Below are 26764 nucleotides of genomic sequence, written 5' to 3' on the forward strand. Positions count from 1 at the left end.
CTTACCTCTATAGGAAATGTATTTGAAGTCATGTTGGTCTGATAGGGCGGTGGATGAATGTAATACCAAAATCCACACACATAAATAAAGTAGAAATGTGATTTCATAAGATACCATTCTTGCATTTTCTGAAAAAAAAATACAAATATACTGACCCCCCAAAACGGCCAATATGTTTTAAAAAAACACTTAAATATCCATTAATTCTTACATATAATGAAAAAATCTGGAGGATTTAAATCCGGCGATTGAGAAGGCCAATGTTCCGTATCTTCTCTACCTACCCAACGATTTGGATGTACTGTATCTAAGTGATTACGTACAATTAATGGTAAAATGGGCTGGTGAATCATCATGCAAGAACCATAAGTGTTGTCTCAGCTGTAGAGGAATTTCTTCAAATAAGTAACTCTTCCTGTAGGAAACGAAGGTAAAATTTTCCTGTTGATTGTTGTGGAAGAAAATATGGACCGGTTGAGTGATCAATAATTACCCAAGCCATACATCTACTAAAAACTGATGCTGAAAATGAGCTTCACAGATTCCATGTGGATTTTCCTCAGCCCATAAGTGATTATTATGATGTCATCTCATTCTTATATAATGTCGTCTAAAAGTAGTCAGCAAACAAAACGACGTTTAAAAAAACAGGAATTTGGGCGATTTGATGAAGAATCCATCCGCAAAAATTGTAGTTCCAGAGCCATCGCATAGACAATAGGGTGGTGCGAAAAAAGTCAAGTTGATAATCCCGTATCGCTATAGTGCGGAAAAGTTGCGATTGGTAATTGCAAGAAAAACAAAACAAAAATTATTAAAATCGGACTTTATTTTCCGATCCCGCAACGGGCCTAAAGATTATGAAAAAAATGAAATTTTACCTTTTCTTTGGAAATTTTTATTTATCCTCCATGTACGTTTTATTTATCGCTATAGTAAAATTTATTTACAGTTTGCATGGTTAAGTAATAAAAAAAAACAGTTTTACGCATCTATATATATATATTTGAAATTTTCGATGATTTTGATAAATTAAAAAACATTTAGTTATCTCATTTTTCTCCTACATTGTGAAGTTTTTCGCTTGTTTATATATTGTATGACAATACTTAAACAACCCAGAACTCACCACGAGGAGGTGGTTGCACTTCTAGCTCCACACACACCCTTCTCTCCACCCAACCAATGAGTGTGATTTTTACATTATTTACATAGTAAATTTCTTTTTCATGCTTGTATTCAGCTTTTAAACGTCAACTTTGTATTCTGATTTGGTGGTAGAATCTGGTAGCATGGACCTTGATTTAAGTGTTGCCCTTATGAATCCATCTCTTGATTGGGGCCCACATACCTTAGACCAGGGGTGACCAACTTAATCGAACTCGAGATCTACTTTCTGCCTTTCTAATTGTCTGGGATCTACTGACTAGGAATTTTTGTAATATTTAGGACGGGAGTAGATAGGTAGGTAGATAATTTTTCTTGTCATCGATCGACTGACCTAGGGGTCGCGATCGACGGGTTGGCCTCCCCTGAATTAGACGATGCTTCCGTGACCAACTTTAGGCACCTCCCATCAGCTTGCGTATGTCATGGATAGTTTTGTACATTCTAGTCTGGTACGTCGCTCGATATAATGCAACTTATATCTTCATTTGACACTTCGAAGAAGTGGTGGAGAAGATAGTTTTGCAACATTATATTCCAGTCTATTATTTCAGTTTAGTCCCGTGCTTCAAAATTTCAAGTAGTAGGGAGAAAGGAAACCCATTACAGAGCTAGGGCTAAGGAGAGTGTTAAAAGCCGGATATACTAAAGCCAAGGGCAAACGTATTAGAAATTTCATCCCTCCTACTTTAAACTTTGAAGCACCTTACACTGAAATATTAGATTGGAATGTTGCAAAACTATCTTCTCCACCAGTTCTTCAAAGCGTTTCAAATGAAGATATAAGTTCCTACATTATATCAGGCAACACGCCAGACTGGAATGTACAAAACCATCCCTGTCATACGCAAGCTGTCTAGCGGTACGTAAAGTTGGTCACGGAAGTATCATCTAATCAGTGGCGGATCCAGGGAGGGGGCCATGGGGGCCATGGCCCCCTCCGAGAATTTAAAAAAAGAGAAATTTAAATATTTTCAGTTCAAATGTTTTTAGTTTCAAACACATATACAGGGTGTTTCATTAATAATTGTCCATATAGTAACTGGAGAAACCTTATCACAAAATACGAAGGTTTAACCTAAAACACTTAAATAAAATGTGGTTCCTTACTGAGTTACAGGGTGTTTTATCTAAAAATTTAAAAATTATTTTTGCTCAGCATTTTAAAACTATTCGACGTATCCTTTTCATACTTGGAAGAACGTGCGAATGCTAGACACTCTACTAAATTATGATAAACAAACGTTTCTAGCTTCTACCAGAGGCGTACGACAGGGGATGGTGAATGGTTGACCCTTCTCAAATTCTACGCCACTGGAGGAATTACTATTTTAGTCCAATTTTTAGATTTTACAATACTTTCTACGTAAATAATATACTTTTCATTGGTAACGATAAAGTCATTAGTTTTCGAGATATTTGAAGGAGAATATGAAACGGCACAGTTATTTTGATTAATTTATGATATGATTCATAGGACTAAAAATTATTTGTACCCAGTATTTTAAAACTATTTGGCATATCCTTATTATACTTGGTAGAAAGTGTAGGTACTTTACACCCTACTAAATTAAGATAAATAAACGTTTCTAGCTACGACCAGAGGCGTACGACAGGGGATAGTGGCTGATTGACCCGTCCCAAATTCTACACCACTGACGAAATTTTTATTTTAGTGTAATTTTTTGATTTTGCAATAGTTTTTATGTAAATAATATACTCTTCATTCGTAACGATAAAATGATTGTTTTCGAGATATTTGAAATTAAAAATGAAGCGACACAATACACTGATCAAAATAACCGTGTAGTTTCATTTTTAACTTCAATATCTCGAAAACTAATGACTTTATCGTTACGAATGAAGAGTATATTACTTTCATGGAAAGTATTGAAGAATCCAAAAATTGAACTAAAATAGCAATTTCGCCAGTGGCGTAGAATTTGGAAAGGGTCAACCATTCACTTTCCCCCGTCGTACGCCTCTGGTAATAGCCATCAACGTTTGTTTAACATAATTTAGTAGCTTGTACAGTACCTATACTTCCTACCAAGTATGAAACGGATACGTCTAATAGTTTTAAAATGCTGAGCAAAAATAATTTTTAAATTCTTAGATAAAACACCCTGTAACTCAGTAAGGAACCACATTTTATTTAAGTGTTTTAGGTTAAATCTTCGTATTTTGTGATAAGGTTTCTCCAGTTACTATATGGACAATTATTAGTGAAACACCCTGTATATGTAAAAAACAGGGGATAAATATGTCTTTTGAACTAGAATTGAACAAAAGCTGTAACGGAAGCTTCAAGAATGGCATAGGATGTTTTGTAAATCAAAATGTTGATAATTTTACAAAGTGCCAATTGTTAGAACGACTTTGGCAACCATCAAAATCGTATCAATTTCTGTATTCTGTACACACAAAGAATAAAAAAGAAATGAAGAGTTATACTTGGGTCACCACCACTTAGAACAAAGTTGGTTGGTACTTTCCCACATTCAAAAGAGATTGTTTTGCAAGTATTCCGTTTTATTTTTCTAATGAAAAATATGGTCACAATGAAGGGATGACAGCCCAAAGTCTTGTCACGAAACCTTTAACATTTTTCGCCAAACTCATGGGCAAAGCGGAGCCATAAAAACCCATGAAAAAACATCATACCACAAGGAGTGGGTTCAGGTTGGGCCATGATATTTTCTACAAAGTTATCGTAACCAGCAAAAGTCAGTCATTAACCAGATAGCCTCTCAGAGGTCTAAACAGACACAAGAAAATAGAGAAAGACTACGACCAACAGCAGCGTCCTCTAACATATAACATATTCCTCTAAGAGGCCATCGTGATGATGGCTTTCTGCTTCTGGACGAAGATCTAGCTATGAGGGGAATTGTTAAGGTTTAAAATCGCATCAGGAGATAAGACTCTAAACAATACCTATCCACAGCATCTTCCCGAGCAACATACATTAGTAGCACCAGTCAAAATAAATTGATAACATGTTGTGGTGAAGAAATAATTGAACAAATAATGAATCTGGGTCAAAGTGCAAATTGTTACTTTGTTATATTTGGCGAAACGACCGACGTATCCCACGTGGAACATCTTTCTCTCTAAATTTAACCTTTAACTACCCGCGCATCAAGTTATAACATAACTACACGCGTGGCGTACTTTATAAGCCACAAGAAAATACACTTAAAAACAGCGGATTTGTTTATTTTTTTTTTTGAAAAAATACACTTAGTTGTTTGTTATAAACCTTCTTCGGCATCAGTGAATACTTGGAGTTCCTTCTCAGTAAGCCAATTGGGATTTATAACTGGAATCATGGAATAACTGGATTCCATGATAAATAAAATTACTAATAATTTTTTTTTTAAATATAATTTTTTACAGGAGAAAAAGTATTGTTTATAAAGAAAAATATATTTTGTGCCACAATAACTAAAAACAATTGAAATATGTACTTATATTACTACTTATATTAACATAATCGCTGCATATATTGTCCACCACCGGAAACAACAAATAAAAAACTGTTAATTACGATCTTCCCAGAACGCCAATTAGAACGAAACTAAAACCAAATTGTAAAGCACATTCCAGTGATAGGTTAGGGAGATAAACAAGGTCAAAAATTAAATTTTTAAATATATTTCCAGTAGAATTCTTATATCTGGCGTACAAAATACGCCAGCGCGTGTAGTTAAAGGTTAAGATACATACACAGTAACACCATTTGTGAAGACTTTGTCAAGTTCATTGACGCTTATGAGAACATAAAAATAATTAGTGAAAATCAAGAAAGAGAGAAACAAGGCCTGACAGGAGAAGCATTGGGAAAAATAGTATTAAACTTATTTAAAAAACTGCACTTAGATCCGAAGAAATATGTAGGAATCGGTACTTACTTTAATAATTCTTTAATAACGATAAGTTTTGAATGTATTTATGGTACTCAAAAGTGTGTGAAAAGTGCCTTAAACTCACCATCATTGTAACCCTAATTTTCGAAAATTACCAGGGGGTAATTTTCAAAATCCCCAAAAAAAGTTTATGGCCCCTCCCGAAAATCGGCCCTGGATCCGCCCTTGCATCTAATGTATGTGGGACCCAATCAAGAGATGGATTCGTCAAGGCAACACTTAAATCAAGGTCCATGCTGCCAGATTTGACCACCAAATCAAAATTCAGAGTTGACGTTTAAAAGCTGGATACAAACAAATGGAAAAGAAATGTACTATGTAAATAATGTAAAAACCACACACTCATTGGTTGTATGGAGAGAAGGGTGTGGGTGGAGTAAAAAGTGCAACCACCTTCTTGTTGTGAGTTCTGGGTCGTTTAAATATTATTATACAATATATAAACAAGCGAAGAGCTTCACAATGTAACAGAAAAATGAGATAACTAAATGTTTTTTAATTTATCAAAATCATCAACAATTTCAAATTTTATAGATTTTGATTGACCTTGCGGGATCGGAAGATATTCGTTAAGTACGTAAAACTATTGTTTTTATTACTCAACCATGCAAACTGTAAATAAATTTTACTATAGCGATAAATAAAATGTACATGGAGAATAAATAAAAATTTCCGAAAAAAAGGTAAAATTTCATTTTTTCGTAATCTTTAGGCCCGTTGCGGGATCGGAAGATAAATTCCGATTTGAATAATTTTTGTTTTGTTTTTCTTGTAATGAGTGTTTTCGCAACTTTTCCGCACTATAGCGATACTGGATTATCAACTTGACTTTTTTCGCACCACCCTAATAGACAACCACCCGCGACATTGGTATAATATTAAGAACAGTGGATGAAATTGGTGCAGGACTAATGTCTAAACACTAATGAATAAAAATAGATAGACTGATCTAAATGTTTTAAAATCCCATCAAATTCAGATGAAAAACCTCTTAAATGAACAAAATTTCTTGTATTTACAGATATATAATTCTCATTATACCCTCGGAGACTGAGTTCATGTTCTTCAAGGAATCATGTAATACGAATCAGCCTCTTTGATGTTTCTCGATTTATTTTAGCCGCTCATATGCATACAGTCTTCTCTCTCTTGGTAAAACTTTATCCATCCACTCCTGATGTAAGTTTTGTTCAATTGCTTCCATCTCTCCCTGTTCTGCACCAATTTCATCCACTGTTCTTAATATTATACCCATGTCGCGGTTGATTGTCTATGAAATGGCTGGAACTCCAATTTTTGCCAATGAATTCTTCATAAAATCGCCCAAACTCCCATAATTTTTTAAACGGCGTTTTGACGAGCTACTTTTAGATGACACTGTATAAGAAATTTCCATAATAATAACTTATGAACCGACGAAAATCCACATCTCTGAAGCTCATATTATATTCAGCATCAGTTTTCAGTATATGTATGGCTTGGAGTAATTATTGATCTCCCAATCGGTCCATATTTCCTCCCACAATAACTAACAGGAGAATCTTACCTTCGTTTCCTACAGGAAGAGTTACTTCTTATAGCTGAGACAACACTTATGATTCATGGATAATTATGCACTAGCCCATTTTAACATTAATGTAGGTAATCACTTAGATCAGTGTTTCCCAACCTTTTTTGGACCATGCCCCCCTTAGCCTTTCTAAAATTCCTATGCACCCCTCCTATGTAATATACATAATTTTTAATATTAAAAAATTGAATTGTTCAAAGATTTTTCTATATAAATTTAATATTTTACTTTGGTGAGATTCTTGTATGTACTTGATGCTTTCTGCACAGAGATTTTATATTAGGTTCCAATTTAGTTAGCTTCAGTCTCAAGTCTTTACGTTGCGTTATATCCAGCTGATATCTTTTTTTTGCCAGAAAATTATTTACAGGGCTGAATTTACATTCAGCTAAATATGAAGATAGGAATGGTAACAATAGTTTTCTTGCACATTTGGTTGGATTTGGATATTTGATTTCTGCTTCCTCGCAAAGCCATGCCATCATTTCTTTTGTATTAAATAAATTTTTACCTGACTCATTATTTTTAGACCAGGGCGCATCTGTAAAAATATTAGTACATTTGGACGTTGAGAGGTGACTCAAATTTTTTTGCAGAAATTGCTTGAAAATAACTCAAATAATAATATTTGAGTTATCATCCCACTCAAAAAGGTCCGGAACATTGTTTAAATAATCAAAATGTCAAAAAATGAAGGAAAAATTCGATTTTTTTCTTCGTTTTTTGATCATAACTTTATAAGTATTCATTTCCGAGAAAAGTTGTACGGATATAAAAGTTGCATAATTAAATTTCCTGGTAAAGAAACGATCCACAATGTCACAAACGATAACGGGGCAAAAGTTTGCAATCTGGCAGCAGCAACAAATACCTACATCGTCAGTACGAAATTTATTCATAAAAGGGAACACAAGATAACCTGGATGTTACCAGGGAGATCAGATGGCAACCAAATAGATCATGTTTTGATTTCGAAAAAATGGACAAAGATAATACAAGATGTGAGATCCTTTAGAGGAGCAAACGCTGACACTGACCACATACTCTTAATAGCCAAAATGAAGATGAAAATCATCAAAGCTAATAATAAAGTAGGAAAAAGAAGGAAGTGGAACTTAACCAAATTAAAAGTGCAACAAACAAAACAAGAGTATTCAGAGGAATTAGTACAAAAACTAAAGAGGTACAATGGCACGAACGTAGAAGAGGAATGGAAAAATATAAAAATGAGCATCATAGAGGCTGCGGAGCAAACCATAGGACCTCAAGAAAATAAAAAAACTAAAGAATGGTTTGACGAAGAATGTCGATACCAAAGTCAACTGAAAACGCTGGCACGAAACAAATGGCTTGAAAATAGCGGAGAAGAGGAAAGAGAACAATACCAGAAAGAAAAGAGAGAAGCGGCCAAACTTTATAAAAGAAAGAAAGAGACATGGATCTCAGATCAGATGCAAGAGATTGAAACAAATAATAGAGACAACAAAAAATTGTTTGAATATATAAAACAACAATATAATGGTAACAAAGTGACCAGCAAAATAAGCAAAAAAGATTGGGAAAATCACTTTAAAGATATAAATACAAGCAACCAAGCAATCGACACAGAAGAAGAAGATATAACAGATAACCGAGATGAAGAAGAAGATGCACCTACCTACCAAGAAGTTATAGAAGTAGTAAAACAACTAAAATCTGACAAAACTCCAGGACCAGATGAGATTAACAATGAACTTATTGCAAATGGAGGAGATGACCTTCTAAACCGTATATATAAATTAATGGTCAGTATATGGGAAAAGGAATACATGCCTGAAGAATGGAAGAAAGGACTCATTATACCAGTTTTTAAAAAAGGAGACCCAACGCTTTGCAGCAATTATAGAGCAATTACGCTATTAAATACAACATATAAGATCATGACAACAATTATAAGAAATCGGCTAACCAGATACACAGAAAAAAACTTAGGACCATATCAACAGGGATTTAGAAAAGGGAGATCAACAATTGATGCAATCCACGTTTTAACGCAAACAATCGACAAAAGTTACGAACATGGCATAGAATTGCACATATTGTTTATTGATTTCCAGCAGGCTTTCGACAGCATCTACAGAAAACAGCTATTAAAAGAAATGAAAAATATGAATATACCTGCAAAATTAATAAGATTGACCAGAATGACAATGATGGACACAACAGCAAAGGTCAAAACAGTGGATGGTGAAACGAAGAATATCAACATAGAACACGGGGTAAGACAAGGTGACAGCCTATCGACAACGCTCTTTAATATAGCCTTGGAGGGAGTAATTAGAAACACAGGACTAACAAAAAAGACAATAATCCAAAGTTCTACACAAATAATAGGGTATGCAGACGACCTAGGGTTGATAGCCCGTGACAAGAGAAGTCTAGAAGATGCACTGCTAACATTGACAAGAGAGGCAAAAATCAGGGGGTTAATAATTAATCAGAAAAAAACAAAATACTTAATAAGTACGAGAAATCAAGACCAAGTAAATAGAATAAAAGAGATAAGAATAAGTGATAATGTATTCCAAAGGGTTGACTGCTTTAAATACTTAGGAGTGATAGTAGATGGTCAAAACAGAAGAAGCATAGAGATAAATGAAAGAGTTAAAGCAGGGAATAGGGCATTCTGGAAATACCACAAGTTACTTAAAGATAAAAACCTAAGCAAGAAAACAAAGACAAAGATATATAGAGCGGCAATTAGACCAGTCATCACTTACGGAGCAGAAGCAATGTGCCTTACAAAAAAAGATGAAGAAAAACTGAGAATAATAGAAAGAAAAATTATTAGAAGAATACATGGACCGCATTATGTAATAGCGGATTAAGCGCCAAAATGTAGTTTTGAGATAAATCGGTTTAAAGATTTTAAATTTGTTTTTGGTACTACATATTTCTAAAATATAGTACTAAAATGTTTCATATTTAATATATTAATGCAAATGTAAATAGACTTTTACATGTGTTTAAAATTTTTTAAAAATAATTTATATTTTAAAAGTTATTCGATCAAATGTCGCTTAATTCGTTAATGATTTTTTAAGATATGCATGAGTTAAGATCCGAATACCGGATTAAGAGACATATTTGGCGCTTAATCTGGTGTTTCCTGACAAATGATATCTTTTCATTCGATATCTTAAACGTTAGTAAATATGTTATGTTTTGTAATAAAGAATTAACCTACTATTCGTGGCGCTTGATTCGTTATTACACTTACAAAGATGCGGATTTTTGTTTATGACAATGGATTATGTACCATTATTAGCGTTTAGTTCGATATTACAAATCCTAGTGTGAGATTTTTTTTAATAAAATAAAAAATGTCGCTTAATACAGGCATTTAAAAACGGCTTTTTTTAAAATTTTTTTACAAAAAACATATTTTTATACATAGATTTGCACCCTAGCTGCAAGATGGCACTATTATCTCGATTTTGGACTTTTGGCGGTTAATCCGTTATTACATAACGCGGTCCACATGGCCTAATCAAAACAGATCAAGGAGAAATACGAATTCTGATGAATCACGAAATAAGAAATCTAATGGAAGGAGAAGATATAGTGAGATTCATTAAAGCACAAAGGTTAAAATGGTTTGGCCACATCCAACGAAGAGAAGCAGATGCACTAATTAGGCAGATAACAAATTGGACGCCAGTAATAAACAGACCTAGAGGAAGACCGAAAATAAGATGGGAAGACCAACTGCGAGAGGATATATCCAATATGGAAATTACAGGCTGGAGAGAAAAAATACAGAATAGGAAAGAATGGAAACAGATTACAGAAAAAGCAAAAAAACACGAAAATCTATAAAGGATAATGAAGAGGAATTATGCGGACCAATCCACCGCATGAAATGGATTAAAAGAGCTCATGAACCTGAGCGACCTATACTCTATACTAGAGTGACCGGTCTATATATATAATTAAATTTCCTACAATATAGAATTGGTTATAAATTTAAAAAATAGTCAGCCTTGTTGCAAAACAGCAATAATTGCGAAAAAACCATACAAAAACAAGTATTCGCAATTTACGTTTTTCAACCAGTTATGCTACACTTAGGACCTTCATATTTCACCCAGAAAAACATTATGATAGAGTAAAACAATACTGTAAATATCACTAAGATCGGTGCGATAGATTTTGCAAAATAAATTTTGCAATCCAGCTTTTGCAAAAAAAATTCATTTATTCAAAATGTTACAGGACTGAAAATAAAGCAGACAGCAAGTTGAATTTTTTTTGCGTATAGAAGTGTACTGTATCTTTCATTTGAAATTTGCAAAATAAAAATCGATTAACTACCACGGCGTCAAGAATTTTTTTAAATAAACATTAATTATTGGCGCTACGCGCAGGACAGCGGATAGTTTGCTCTGATTGGCCATTCCAATGACCTTTGATAATGATTGATACATTTTAATTTTTATTACATTTCGATATAAATAAATAAATTTGTTTATTGCAAAATAAAAACATATACTCTATCCTTTGAAATAGCACTTTTTTAGCAAAAAGTTTATTTGTTCATATATTTTAACTTAGAGAATAAAAGTTTATTATTTTTAAACATACGCAATTGTTTAAACAATATTTCACAAAAAATAATAAAATTAGTTTGATTTTTGTGGAATTAAAATATTAAAATACAACAAAATATAGAGTAAGAAAATAATATATTATATTAGAAAAAGATTGGAAGAAATTTTGGTGGGGATCAACTTGTGTGAATCGAACACCCCTGTCCTGCGCGTAGCACCAAAAACTAATGTTTATTTAAAAAATTTCCTGACGCCGTGGTAATTAGCCGATTTTAATTTTGCAAATTGCAAATGATAGGTACAGTACACTTCTATAACCAAAAAAAAATTCAACTTGCTATCTGCTTTATTTTCGGTCCTGCATTATTTAAAAAAAAAAATTTTTTTTGCGAAAGCTGGATTGCAAAATTGATTTTGCAAAATATGTTAAACCGGTCTTAATTAAATTTACAGTGTTGTTTTACTATATCATAAAGTTTTTCTGGGTAAAATATGAAGGTCCTAAGTGTAGCATAAATGGTTGAAAAACGTAAAATTCGAATACTTGTTTTTGTATGGTTTTTTTCGCAATTAGTGCTATTTTGCAACAAGGGTGACAATTTTTTAAATTTTTAACCAATTCTATATTGTAGGAAATTTAATTTTGCAACTTTTATGTCACTACAACTTTTCTCAGAAATGAATAGTTTTAAAGTTAGAATCAAAAAACCATAAAAAATCGAATTCTTCCTTCATATTTTGACATTTTGATTATTTAAACAATGTTCCGGACCATTTTGAGTGGGAGGATAACTCAAATATTATTATTTAAGTTATTTTCAAGTAATTTCTGCAAAAAAAATTGAGTCACCTCTCAACGTCCATCTCAAAACAGATGCGCCCTGGACTATTTGCAGTTCTGCGAGTTCTTGTTTTAAATCAGAAAATCTTTCTTTTAAATCAGGCGGTAGAATATTCAGATGGTTGACAATAACAAGTAAAGTTACGATATCAGTTACTTCACATTTATGAAGTTAATGACACTGTTCAAACTTTTTCAAAGGGTATCAAATAGTTCCACAAATCTTTTCAAGCATCTTAGGTAACCATCTTACTCCAGTATGAAGTAAAAGTCTCACGGGGTCTTCATTTTTTTCTTCACAAAATAGCTTGAAGCGACGCTGACATTTGGTATTAGTTTTAATAGCATTAACACACTTTATAGGGGAGTGCAATTAGAACGAAAACATGCATTGTTTCGAAAAAATTCAAACAAGCTTATATTTTTCTAAAACTTTTTTTGTTAGTTTATATACATGTTAAAGTAAAAAGTTCTACTCGCAGATTTGGCCGCTAATTGTTTATTAATTGTTTAAACAATAACAATTGTTTTGTATAAATAATTTTAAAAATACCGTTAAATTCATCATTTTACTTTGATCAAATATGTTTCTATTTTGTTTTTGATTATGCTGAATCCGAATATGGCATTGCAATTTCAAAATTCTTATACAGAAGCTCTTATACAGTATGTCCGCGTAGCTAGGAACCACATGGAAAACTTTTTTATTATCAATTTTATACGAGTTATGTCAAAAATATGAATTTCGTTAATGAGTAAAGAGTAAAGTACCTTTATATTCCAGAATATCAAAAAATGCTATTATGAAAAGTTGTTTGAAATTAAAAACTATGTTTTAAGATACAAGTACATCATTCTAATCGAAAAAAAAATTCAATTTTTTCTCAAATTACGGATACTCATCATCATTTTATTACAATTATGATAACTATTATCACTTTTACGAAAAAAAGTTATTCTTCATAAAATGCTCTACCTGGTCTAAAATCTAAGATACAAATATCAGATATCAAACTTTTTTAATTTTATACGAGGTATGTAAAAAATATGAATTTTTCTTAAGAGTTAAGTGCCTGTATTATTCACAATATTTTAATTAAAATTATGTAATTGAACACTAAAACAAATTTTTTAATTCCAAAAAACTTTTCTTAATAACAATTTTCGATATTGTGAAATGTAACGGTACTTTACTCTTGAGTGAAATTCATATTTTTTGACATACTTCGTATAAAATTAATCAAATTTGATATTTGATAATTGCATCTTAGATTATATACGGTGCAGAGTATTTTATAAGGAATAACTTTTTTCGTAAACTGATAATAAAAAAGTTATCAATAGGTTCCAAGTTACGCAGACATACTGTATAAGAGCTAAAAAATTTTTTTTGCTGAACATTTATTGTTGTTGAAGCTTATTATTAAATGTATTTTAGGTAAGTTGTACAGAAAAAGTTTTGATCGCTTTGTATAAACATTTTTTTAGCTGGTAATTTTCGGTTTTTGTATTACATTTTTGTTATCTTTCTTAATTTTCTCAAACAGAAATAGTCTATTTCATTTATAAAGTAAAATAATTTAGTACATTTTAAAGATTACATCCTAAGCTTTAAAAAAGCACTTATAAAAACTGTAATAGATCTGTTCAAACTTGAGTAAGACCGTCTTAAAGTGGTGGTAATTCAATAAAACTACGAAGTTTTCAAAAATTACATTTTTTGAGACGTCATATCATTTGAATTAAATTTTTGAGATTTTTTGCATGAAACATCATTTAGTAAGATGCTTGAAAGGTAAGTTGTGCAAAATTGAGGGTTTTATAAGAAAAATTGTATTAGTTACACATGTTTAAATCATTTTTAAATAAAATTCATGTAAGGCTCACTTTCCACCCCCATCGTACTTATGCCCATACATTTTATTTCTTTTTATTATAACCATAAGATAGCGTAATTATTATTCTTTCATGTTCAATTTGTAAAATTTCATTTGATCCATTAGTTAAAGAATTACATTAAAATAACTCAAACGTTCACTTCCGTACGCTAGTTTACAGTGCGCCAATGTTTGTGAGAAGGGTGACTTTAGCGTTATAAATAAAAAATTATAGAAGATACAGATTTAATTTTAGAAAATTCTTTATGTAAGGTTTTTTTTGTAAAATTTTCTGAGTTTTTCAATGGTCAAGTCAGTTTTTTTCTAAAATTTATATTTTCGGAGTTACATATTTAAAAAAAAACATCTAATTTTGTAGTTCATTTGTTTAATAAAAAATGAAGCACCCACTTCTCGAGTAGAACTTTTTGATATGTTGTTCATTAAACATTTCTTAATGAAATTACAAAAAGTTCTATCTTGTTTGATTTTTTCCGAAGTGAAAATCTATATGCACTCCCTATTATTACTGAATGCTCCACTTCATTTAGAACAGGCGAAATGTTTTTAACTACCAAGTTTTCCCTATGGATAACACAGTGCACAATAATCATTTCTGGATTCGCATCTTTCATTAATTTTAAGCAGCCATTTTTCTTGCCCATCATATTAGAAGCACCATCTGCAGCATAAGGTTTTATATTTTCTATTGGTATCTCATTGACGTCAAGAAGCTTTTTAGCTTATTATACAGGGTGATCAACTTCTGTGACAAAGTCCAATATATCTGTTATTATAAAATATATGAAAAAAAGTTGTTAATAAAAGTTATCTTCTTCTTAAAGTTCCCTCTCCTATCGGAGGTTGGATATCATAATGGCTATGGTCACTTTGTTGGCTGCTGCTCTGAATAGTTGTAATGAACTACAGTTAAACCATTCTCTAAGGTTCCTCAGCCAGGAGATGCGTCTTCTTCCTATGCCTCTTCTTCCTTGGATCCTTCCTTGCATAATAATTCTCAGCAACTCATATTTTTCTCCTCTGGTAATGTGACCCAAATATTCCAGTTTTCTAGTTTTTATACTTTTCATAATTTCTAACTCCTTATTTAAACGTCGTAGCACTTCAACATTGGTAATCCTTTGAACCCACTGAATTTTCAATATTCTTCTGTAACACCACATTTCGAACGCTTCTATTCTTCTTATGTGTTGTCTCTTCAATGTCCAAGCTTCCATTCCGTATAGCAATATAGAAAATATGTAGCATCTTAGAGCCCTCAATCTGAGAGGCAACTGAAGGTCTTTGTTTGTAAGCAGTGTCTTCATTTTTATAAATGCTTGCCTTGCAGTTTCAATTCGGACTTTAATTTCTTTGCTTTGGTCATTTTTGTCATCAACCCAGGTTCCCAGATATTTGTATGTCTTAACTTTTTCTATTTGGGTTTGCTCTATCATTAACCTTTCATTTCCATGTTCTGTTTTTGAGACAATCATAAATTTAGTTTTTTTCTTGTTTATTTTTAGTCCGTATCGAATGCAATAATCGTTAATTCTATTTAGCAATTCTTGTAGTGATTCCAGGGTATCTGCCATTATAACGGTGTCATCAGCGAATCTTATGTTATTTACTATTGTTCCGTTTATAGAGATTCCATCACTTAGCTCCGCTATCGCTTCCTGAAATATGGCTTCACTGTACAGGTTAAACAGTAGCGGCGACAGAACACAACCCTGTCTTACTCCTCTCTTTATATCAATATTCTCGGACTCCTGTTCTTCTATCTTTATATTGGCCTTTTGATTCCAATACAGATTGATGATAATTCGTAAATCTCGTCTGTCTATATCTCTGTTTTTCAATAATTCTATTAGTTTTTCATGTCGGACCCTGTCGAACGCTTTTTCGAAGTCGATGAAACAGGAGTAAATATCCAGGTTCATATCTAAGCATCTTTGAGAGAGGACATTAAACGCAAACAATGCCTCTCTTGTTCCAAGTCCTTTGCGGAACCCAAATTGGGTATCATCCATATCATATTCTAGCTTTCTGTATAATCTTCCATGAATCACCTTTAGAAATATTTTGAGGGTATGGCTTATTAGTGATATTGTCCTGTAGTCCGAACAATCTTTGGCGTATATTGTTTTTGGTATTGTTACAAAGGTGGACACCAACCATTTCTGAGGGATTTTTCCGGTTTTATATACTTCATTAAACAGATCCAGTAGTACCGGTAGAGTTTCATCGTCTAGACATTTCAGTAATTCCGCAGGTATTTCGTCTGGACCTACAGTTTTTCCGTTTTTTGCGTTTCGTATTGCTTAATAAAAGTTATAGACACCTTTAATGTACACATTTTAAAATTAGTGAGAAATATACAGGGTCCTCCATAACACGGTTCCAAACCAAAGTTATGTTTTTTTAAATGGAACATCCTGTATTTTATTGAAAATATGGTTTCTCTACATTTTTCTGATTAAAAAGATATAACACTTGTTTAGGGTTATACTGAGTGTTTCAAAGTTATGAGCACTTTTATCAAAAAATCATGCTGATTTGATCGCCCTGTATGATTCTAACAGTATAATATAAACTTATTTTTTAACTGCTGTTGACTGTCGATATTAAAGTAGTTTTGCAACAACGTACAATTTTTTTATCACTACACAAATTGTATACAGGGTAAGTCAAAATGCAAATAAAAGATTTTCTTCATATTTTTAAATGGAACACCCTGTATTTTATATTACCATCGAAAAGTTCTTTCATTATACTTGCATATCTTTTAAATATTCCCTATACCTAAAGTTATTAGTTTTCGAGATATTTTTTGTTTTATTGTTGATAACTCATAGATACGTTTATGACAGTAAATTAATTACCCTTAATATTAGAAACCAATGAGTTTGTTAATGATAATTAAAATTAGACTGCATTTCATTTTTTCTCCAAGTTTATGGTAAATTCTATATAATAACGACAATTTTATATTTACTAACAAAATGATATTAATTTTCCGCGAAGAAATGGGAACTATAAATTGCTGCAAGTTCTTGTTTAAGGTGGCTTTGAAATAATTGACACAAGAACTGTCAGATGTAAGATTTTAATTATCTGTACGTTTTTATTTTTGTTATTGATTATAATTTTTTTGCCATATTGTTATAATTGTGACCTAACAATGAATTTTAATCGTGAAGAAATGACAGGAGGAAGCAAAGGAAAAGACAAAAATCATTTATTACAGATGAAAATGAATTAAACGTTTTACTGCCTGTTACAGAAAATCCTCATAAAAGTATTCAAAATATTACAAAAGAGCAAGATATAAGTTATGGATCTATCCAAAACATACTCAAGAAAAAAACATGCACCCATATCATATACAATTACATCAGGAACTTGTTGGGGATGATTTCGAACGAAGAGTACAATTTTGTCAATGGTCACAACAACAAATAGTTATACAGATAGATTTTTTTGAGTTTGTTCTTTTTTTTTGGAGACGAGGCAACATTCCACAAAAATGGTAGTATAAACAGACACAATTTTCATTATTATTCCACAACCAATCCGTACTGTGATAAGACACATACTCAAACGAGATGGTCCTTAAATGTTTGGGGTGGAATCATAGGCAATTACGTTATAGGTCCTTTTTTCTTTGAGGGATCGGTAAATGGTGAGGTTTATTTAAATTTTCTAGTGAATCATTTACCTATTCTACTTGAAAATGTACCATTAAACATCCGCCAACGTATGTGGTACCTTCACGACGGAGCCCCTGCTCACCACAACGCACTTGTCAACGGTGAACTTGATGAACTATTTACTGAAAGATGGATATTAAGAGATGGGCCAGTTCACTGGCCACTCAGATCACCAAAATTAAACGAAGTTGACTTCTTTTTCTGGGGTTATATTAAAGACGTAGTGTATAGGACACCTCCAACAATAGTTGACGATATGAAAATAAGGATTCAATACGCCTTTCAAAGTGTCACACAACAAATACTTACAAACATCAGTAGGTCTTTCGAAACTCGTCTCCAGGCTTGTTTAGACGTTATGGGAGGTCATTTTGAACACCTTTTATAACATAAGAAGTACGTTTAACATTTTTTTTATTTAATTTAGTTTTTTTAATAAATTTTAGTAAATTAAAGTATTGTTATTAATAACTAAGTAATACATGTTGTTATCAACAACAAAACTAAAATATCTCGAAAACTAATAACTTTAGGTATAGGGAATATTTTAAAAGATATGCAAGTATAGTGATAGAAATTTTCGATAATAATATAAAATACAGGGTGTTCCATTTAAAATTATGAAGTAAATCTTGTATTTACATTTTGACTTACCCTGTATACAATTTGTGTAGTTATAAAAAAATTGTACATTGTTGCAAAACTACTTTAATATTGACAGTCAAAAGCATTAAAAAAATAAGTTTATATTACACCGTTAGAAATATACATGGTGATCAAATCAGTATGATTTTTTAATAAAAGTGCTCGTAACTTTGAAACACTCAGTATAACCCTAGACAAATGTTAGAGACTAGAGACATCTCTAGAATCAGAAAAATGTAGAGAAACCAGATTTTGAATAAAATACAGGGTGTTCCATTTAAAAAAACATATCTTTGGTCTGGCACCGTGTTATGGAGGACCCTGTATATTTCTCACTAATTTTAAAATGTGTACATAAAAGGTGTCTATAACCTTTATTAACAACTTTTTTTCATATATTGTATAATAACAGATATATTGGACTTTGTCACAGAAGTTGATCACCCTGTATATCTTTGGAGGTGGTGGTGCTTTCTAATCATTTACAGAACAACAATTTTTCAACAAACTACTCTTTATCAGTATATCTTACGTAAGTTATCAATACTGCCTCACTGTCTCTCAAAGTTAATTCATTCATTTTCGCTAACAAATTTCTTATTTTCAGCTTTTCTACAAGTTTTTTTCAATATCTTCACTCATTTTGTCTATTCTTCTGCTAACAGTATTGTTACTGAGTTACATGTTTTTACCCCGCTAATCCGAACGTTCGGCAAATCCGAACCAACAGAAAGTGAAAAAAAAATAAAAAATTCACGACAAAAACTTAAAAACATGTTTATTATACAGAGTAAAACCAGAAAATTGAACAATGTAGGATTAATAGGACGTTGACATTTAATATTTCTTAAAAATAAATACGGTACTTTATATTATGTAAACTTCTTATTCTTCTTCTTCTTCGCGCGACTAGGATTACTCCTGTTTGTCTGCCTCTTATTCTGTTTCAGTTGTTGTTGACTGTACATTGTCTTTCCACCTTTTCGGCGGCCTTCCAACGGATCCTCTGCTATACGGCTTGTTGTTTTTACAGATGTTTGTTAATCTATCTGGTTCCATTCGGTTTACATGTTCGTAAACGTAAGTGCGTAAACTACGTAAACGTAGTGCTTACAAATATTAAATATAAACTTACTTCGGTTTCCTTGCAGTCAACTTAGTCCAAAAATATTGTCCACAGTCCACACTCTTGCGAGAACGTTTTGTGACTCAAAATCAACGAAACGAAAGCTTTAAATTATTAGTTAGGCTAACTTTCGGATAATCTGAACTATTCGGAATCCGAACAGGCTGTCCCCCCAATTAGTTCGGATTTGCGGGGTTCTACTGTAATATTATATCTCTCTCTGCCGACGTCTAAATTTTTAAACACTTGAAGCTCGCTTCAACTTCGTCATGAGATTGGGCCTTAAGAATTAAATCTCGTGTCACGTTTTAGGGATGCCATTTTGAGCATTTTTTGTAGCTTTGCGCCTATTTAAATAATAGGGGATCTACTTTCTGCTATTCTAGTTTAATGTTATTTTATTAGATAGTTCTTGGTACTTAATGTGTTAAAAAAATAAAAAAAAACACTGTAAAATGTTTTTTTTTGCATAAAATCGACGGTTCATATGAAAAACAGTTCATTAAAAGAGTGTTTCACTATTTCTGTGGAGCAATGTATTATACTATACAATATTAACATCATAGAAAAAATATTATCTCTTGTTGCTACGAGATAAAAGCCATAATTTCGTGTTTTAATTAACATTTTATTCAAAATTGGAGCAGCAAATAATGAATTGAAAACTACAGTTACAATTCTCGTCTGTTTTAAGTTTATCAGTAGATCTAAACAAATTATCTCAAAATACTTAGAACTAGTTCAAAATACAACAACAATATTTTGAAATAGTAAATTGTGACGAAATAAGAAGTCATGATAATAATTGGCGAATTAAAGCAAACTTTTAAATAATGTTAATAATATTTAAGTTGCATTTAATGTAATCATTTCTTGTAATAAGACTTTCATTGTTAATAATAAACATTAGTAACTTTGTTTATACATAATTAAGATTTATATCTTACAATAAACATGAAATATTTTTATATTTAAATTATTTTTCCCTCGAAATTATTATTAAATTAGCTATGACAAATCTCAAAATTTTGAAAGCTCTACCGGATGTGAAAATTTTAAAACTTCTCACAATGTCAACGTCATTTTTACGTGGTGCTTCGTGTTAAGCCGCGTTGTCACTGGTAGATTTTTACGTGCGTATTGAACTAATGGTTCGACGCAAGAATTTGCGTCGCAAAAACTGCTCGACAATCGAAAATTTGTTTATCGTTCGTTCACAGTGCAAATCCTTTGATATTCGCTCAAAAACCGACAACCGATGGAGCGTATGCGTTGTGTGCATCGAAAATTCTTGCGTCCGAATTATGCGACGAACTCGTACACATACATAAGCACGATTTACCTCGAGCACGCAAATATTTGCGACGAACAGCCAGTTGGTCACAAATTTTTACCAGTGAGGAACTCAACTTTAGATAACAAACTAGGCGCTGACGACCAAGTATCAGCGGAATAACTGGAATTCAGAAATGCAATGTGACTTAAGGGAAACTGATCCTGACAGAAAAATGAGAGAACTAAAACTGTTATAAGTGAAGAAAAGGAATATGATGTACTGCTAGCTACTACTGAAAATTTGCACGTCAGCGCTCGCGAAATTGCACGTCAACATGACATTAACCAAACTTCGGAGGCAAAAATCCTAATATTGTCCTCAAAACTTCATATTGTGAGAACAGGGCTTATAAGAGTAATCTAAATATATTAAAATATACGGGCAACCGCTAAAATCGGCAACATTGCTTATGAGAATGAGTTGCACTGCCACTGTAGAATAACGAATGACTTAATGAATCGGCGCGACATAATATAGTGCGTATATCTAACTGGAAACTAAACAGTCTGTATGAGCGTGTCACGGCACCCAGTGTGGCGACGCTACTGACCGTATTAGATGAAATACAGTGAAGTAATATACCGTAGACCGTATCAGATGAAATACTTCTAAACATTTTCAACCAAATACAGGGTGTTTCATTAATAATTGTCCACATAGTAACTAGAGAAACCTTAGCACAAAATACGAAGATTTAACCTAAATCACTTATATAAAATGTGGTTCTTTACCGAGTTACAGGGTGTTTTATCTAAAAATTTAAAAACTATTTTTGCTCAGCATTTTGAAACTATTCGTCGTATCACTACCATACTTGGCAGAAAGTGCGACTACTAGACACCCTACTAATTTATGATAAACAAACTTTTCTAGCTACTACCAGAGGCGTACGACAGGGGATGGTGAATGGTTGACCCTTCTCAAATTGTACACCACTGGAGGAATTACTATTTTAGTGCCATTTTTAGATTTTCCAATACTTTCTAAGTAAATAATACACTCTTCAGTGGTAACGATTAAGTCATTAGTTTTCGAGATATTTGAAGTTAAATATTAATCGGCACAGTTATTTTGATTATTTTATGATATAATTCATATGATAAAAATTTAAAAATTATTTGTACCCAGTACTTTAAAACTATTTGGCGTATCCTTATCATACTTGGCAAAAAGTAGAGGTACTGTGAATCGTACTAAATTAAGATAAATTAACGTTTCTAGCTACTACCAGAGGCGTACGACAAGGGATAGTGGCTGGTTGACCCTTCCCAAATTCTACGCCGCTGACGAAATTGCTATTTTAGTGTAATTTTTTGATTTTGCAATACTTTTTATGTAAATAATGTACTCTTCATTCGTAACGATAAAATGATTAGTTTTCGAGATATTTGAAATTAAAAATGAAGCGACACAATGCATTAATCAAAATAACCGTGTCTTTTCATTTTTAACTTCAAAAATCTCGAAAACTAATGACTTAATCGTTATGAATGAAGAGTATATTATTTGCATAGAAAGTATTGGAGAATACAAAAATTGAACTAAAATGGCAATTTTGCCAGTGGCGTAGAATTTGGAAAGGGTCAACCATTCACTCTCCCCCGTCGTACGCCTCTGGTAATAGCCAGAAACGTTTGTTTAACATAATTTAGTAGTTTATACAGTATCTATACTACCTGCCAAGTATGAAAAGGATACGTCGAATAGTTTTAAAGTGCTGAACAAAAATAGTTTTTAAATTTTTAGATAAAACACTCTGTAACTCAGTAAGCAACCACATTTTATTCAAGTGTTTTAGGTTAAATCTTCGTATTTTGTGCTAAGGTTTCTCCAGGTATTATATGGACAATTATTAATGAAACACCCTGTATACAGGGTAGCGAAAAAGTATGGAAACACGGTAATTTATCGAAAACCGCTAGAACGATTTTTATAGATTTTGGTGGGTAAGGGTCTTCTAATGCGGCTGATATTGTAGTGGTAATTACGTTGTTGTCAAATCTTCTGTTTTTCTGGAAATCTAATGAACTTTCGTATTTCAAATACAACACCCTGTATATTTTTTGCGCGTTGAAGTCCTTAAGAAGTACTGATTATTTTTCATGTCATATTCCCTATACCTAAATGCCATAATTTCAGAGGTATTGCTACATTTATATAAAAAAAATTAAACAAATTATAAAAATCAATTTTTGCGGTCCGGGTAGATATTATTTTAGGTTCTTTGGATCATTGGGAACAAAAAAGGTCTTTTGTAATTCTCCTCAAAGTTAATCGTTTCCGAGTTATAAACAATTTAGAACTGAAAAAAATCTAAAAATGACGATTTTTAAGGTTCAAGAAAACAAGTAAAAAATATATTTGAAACTACGGAGTGCCTAAATTCAAGTTCAAACCTTATTTTATCAGTTACCGGTAAGTAATTTGGTCCTGTCATTTTAAAATATTGTTTTTTCGTTGTTAATGCCGCCCGATCGCCCGTCCTCTCATATGCGTTTCATTACCAATCTAAAAAACAATATTTTAGAATAAAAGGTGCCAAAAATTCTTATCGAGAGCTGAGAAGGTTTGAGATTGAATGTAGGCACTTCATAATTTCAAAAGTTATATTTTTTTACTTGTGTTTTTGAACCTAGAAAATCGTCATTTTTCAATTTTTTTTCAGTTTTAAATTGTTTATAACTCGGAAACGCTTAACTTTAGAGGCAACTTTATGTCCAATCTATGACATTCTTATTTAAGATGGTAAACCATTTATTGCCTGAGTATTTGAACAGTCAGTTGGTCCCGATAGCAAATGTTCATGAGCATAGCACTAGAGCTGCAAATTCAATAAATTTTTATGTTAGAACAACCAACAAGTCCAGTTCAATGAAAATCTTGTTTCATAAAGGAATTGTACAGTTCAATAATATACCTTATCACATTAAAAATAGCCATAATGCAACTATCTTTAAGAGATTATTAGTCCATTATATTAAAACTAAGACCTAGAAACCAATTGGCAATGTTTGTTGTACTTCCAGTGTTTTTATTTTTATTTTATTTTTTCTTTTTTTATTTATATATTGAATGTTTCTGATTAATTTAATTTGACAATGCTTATTTCTTTATTTGTTTAGTCTCATGTTTTTAATTTTTGTAAAAATTTTTGTAATACTTTATGATAATTAGACAGCGCTCCTTGCCTTGACAATTCTTATGTAATTTGTACAGGTGTGGAGTGCAATGTTTCTGTTTTGTGTATTATCTATTATGATAAATAAATAAATATCTATCTATCTAAATTACAAAAGACCTTTTTTGTTTCCAATGATCCAAAGAACCTAAAATAATGTCTATCTGGACCGAAAAAATTAATTTCTATAATTTATTTAAATTTTTTTTTATAAATGAAGCAATAACTTTTAAATTATGGCATTTAGGTATAGGGAGTATAACATGAGAAACAATTAGTATTTTCTAAGGACCTCAAAACGTAAAAAATATACAGAGTGTTCTATTTGAAATAAGAAAGTTCATTAGATTTCCAGAAAAACGGAAGATTTGACAACAATGTAATTACCACTTTAATATCGGCCGCAAATGACCGTATTTCCATACTTTTTCGCTACTCTGTATACGAAACAGGACGCATACCATCAGACTGGCTACTGTCAACATTTGTAACGATACTGAAAAATGAACAATAAACTGTCGCTCTCAGTCTATCGCTAGTAGATTAACGACACACGTACATTTTTGTGCTCCTAGTAATTTTCAAGATTACGCTGTAAATAATAATAATTTCGCAAAGAAATTTTGCATACCAGTTTCCATATACCAATAGTCATTAGTGGTTGTAAAAAATTTTGTGTAAAAAAAGTGCAATTACAGTGAACATAAACAACTGTGAGTACCATTTCACAATTTATTAATAATAAAACAAACTATACTAATTACATACCAGTAAAAAACCCGATCATGCCTTCTACCTCAGTTTGTTCTAACTGCTCCAAAAACATAGCAACAGCTGACCGTAAACTTCAGTGCGATGGTTGTAAGCGACAAATACATATCACATGCACGGATCTTTCTTCCGACGATCGCGTTACTCGACAGAAAATTCGTGGGATAAGTATCCTATGTAATTCTTGCAGCTCAAATATCTCTAATTTTTCGGAAATAAAAGATCTTTTGCTGGACTTTAAAATGGAAATTCGTACGAAAATTAATGATTTTGAAAGTAAAATAACTGAGTTAAATAACAAGCTCAGCCAAATTGACTTGTTTAAGTCTACCGAATTCACGGATAATATTGCAAACGAAGCTGTAGATCGCATGACACGTGCGAAGAATATTCTAATCAGAGGCGTTCCAGAATCTTCCTCTGGGGATGCACAACGCAGAAAAGATGACGACGCAAATAAGATTAACCTTGTCTTGGCAACTGTTGGCTGTCAGGAAAAGCAAATCACTTTCTACAGAGTCGGCAAAGCGAACCAACGTTTTCCCCTAATGATAAAGGTAGTAATGAGTTCGGAATACCACGTTAAAGATATTTTGAGAAATAAAGCAAAACTTTTGGAAAACAAAGCCACGGAAAAATTCTCAATAATTGACGATAAGACGCCCATCCAACAAACACGCTTAAAAGAACTCCGAAATGAACTAGAAATTCGCAAAAATAACGGTGAACATGACTTAACAATTAAATACATTAATGGCACTCCCAGAATCACGAAATTTCGTTCATAATTTTTCTACCGATAGATTTAATGATTGGCTATTTCTATATACGAATTTAGATTCACTTTCTGCAAAATTTGATGAATTTGTATGCACAGTGCAACTTCTTCAGCCACACATTATGTGTATTGCTGAATCCTGGCTTAAACCCTCAATCCCTGATTCTTCTGTTAACATCAATGGATATACAATTTATCGTAAAGACAGAGAAAATCGTGTCGGTGGTGGTGTATGCATTTATTTATCTAATATTATTACCACAACTTTCAAAATTAACATTAACCCATTAGATATTCCTGGAATAGATGCTATTCACGTGTCTATTACTAAAAATCCATTTTGCCTTAATTTAGTCTGTATATACCGTCCACCTCTTACAGTACTTGCACACGATAATATTATGTTTACTAAACTTGAAGAACTATCATCTCTCGATAATCTCATTATTACTGGAGATTTTAATTTTCCGGAGATCACCTGGCCAATAACTTCGTTATCTGACACCGAAAACTCTCATAATTTATTTAAAAGTTTTGTAGTAAATTCGAACTTAATACAGCTCATTACAGAACCTACCAGATTTAGAACTAATAACCAACCATCTACTTTAGATCTGGTGCTTATTAACGACGAACAGCTGATTTCATCTCTCGAAATCAGCTCTCCTATAGGAAAGTCAGATCATGCAGTTATAACGGCTCACATCCAATTCAATCAAATTCTACCCCGCAAAAATAATATTGTAACATACACCACAACAGATTTTTCTGAAGTCGACGCTGAATTCTCTCAAATCAACTGGAATTTGTTTTTTGCTGACTTAAACGACCCTTCATCAATGTGGACTGCATTTCTCGATACCGTCCACAATATAATTTCTAAAAATACTACCATCCGTAAGACTTATAAAAACAATCTTAAACCGTGGATTAATCAAACGGCAACAGAAAAAATTAATCACAAACGACATCGACATCTCTGGCGGAAATTTAAACAGACCGGGCTTTACAGCGATTTTCAAAACCACCGCAGATTTTCAAATAATTTACAAACATTTCTAAAAACTTTAAGACGTAATTTTGAAACAAGTGTTATTGAAAGCGGTAACATTAAAAAAGTTTACAAATACATAAGATCCTCATTGACATCTAAAGTGTCCATACCTTTACTACAAAAACCTAATCAGACTTTATGCTCTTCTGACACAGATTCTTCCGAAACTCTCTCCTTAGCATTTTCACGG

At 32.2% G+C, this 26764-nt stretch overlaps 1 protein-coding gene across 4 annotated transcripts in view; it reads right to left on the minus strand.

Moving 5' to 3' along the window:
* The window catches only part of LOC126893236 (semaphorin-5A), a 78784-nt gene that overhangs the window by 39495 nt on the left and 12525 nt on the right, over positions 1–26764 (minus strand). For all 4 annotated transcript variants that reach the window (XR_007701090.1, XM_050663218.1, XM_050663217.1 and 1 more), the window contains one exon: positions 6–128. Coding sequence is in view for 3 of the 4 variants with exons in the window: in XM_050663218.1 (XP_050519175.1) it covers positions 6–117 (112 nt within the window). In the remaining variant the exon portion in view is untranslated. The remainder of the gene's footprint in view (positions 1–5; positions 129–26764) is intronic.

Source organism: Diabrotica virgifera, chromosome 10, assembly GCF_917563875.1.
Source record: "Diabrotica virgifera virgifera chromosome 10, PGI_DIABVI_V3a".
Classification (NCBI taxonomy): domain Eukaryota; kingdom Metazoa; phylum Arthropoda; class Insecta; order Coleoptera; family Chrysomelidae; genus Diabrotica; species Diabrotica virgifera.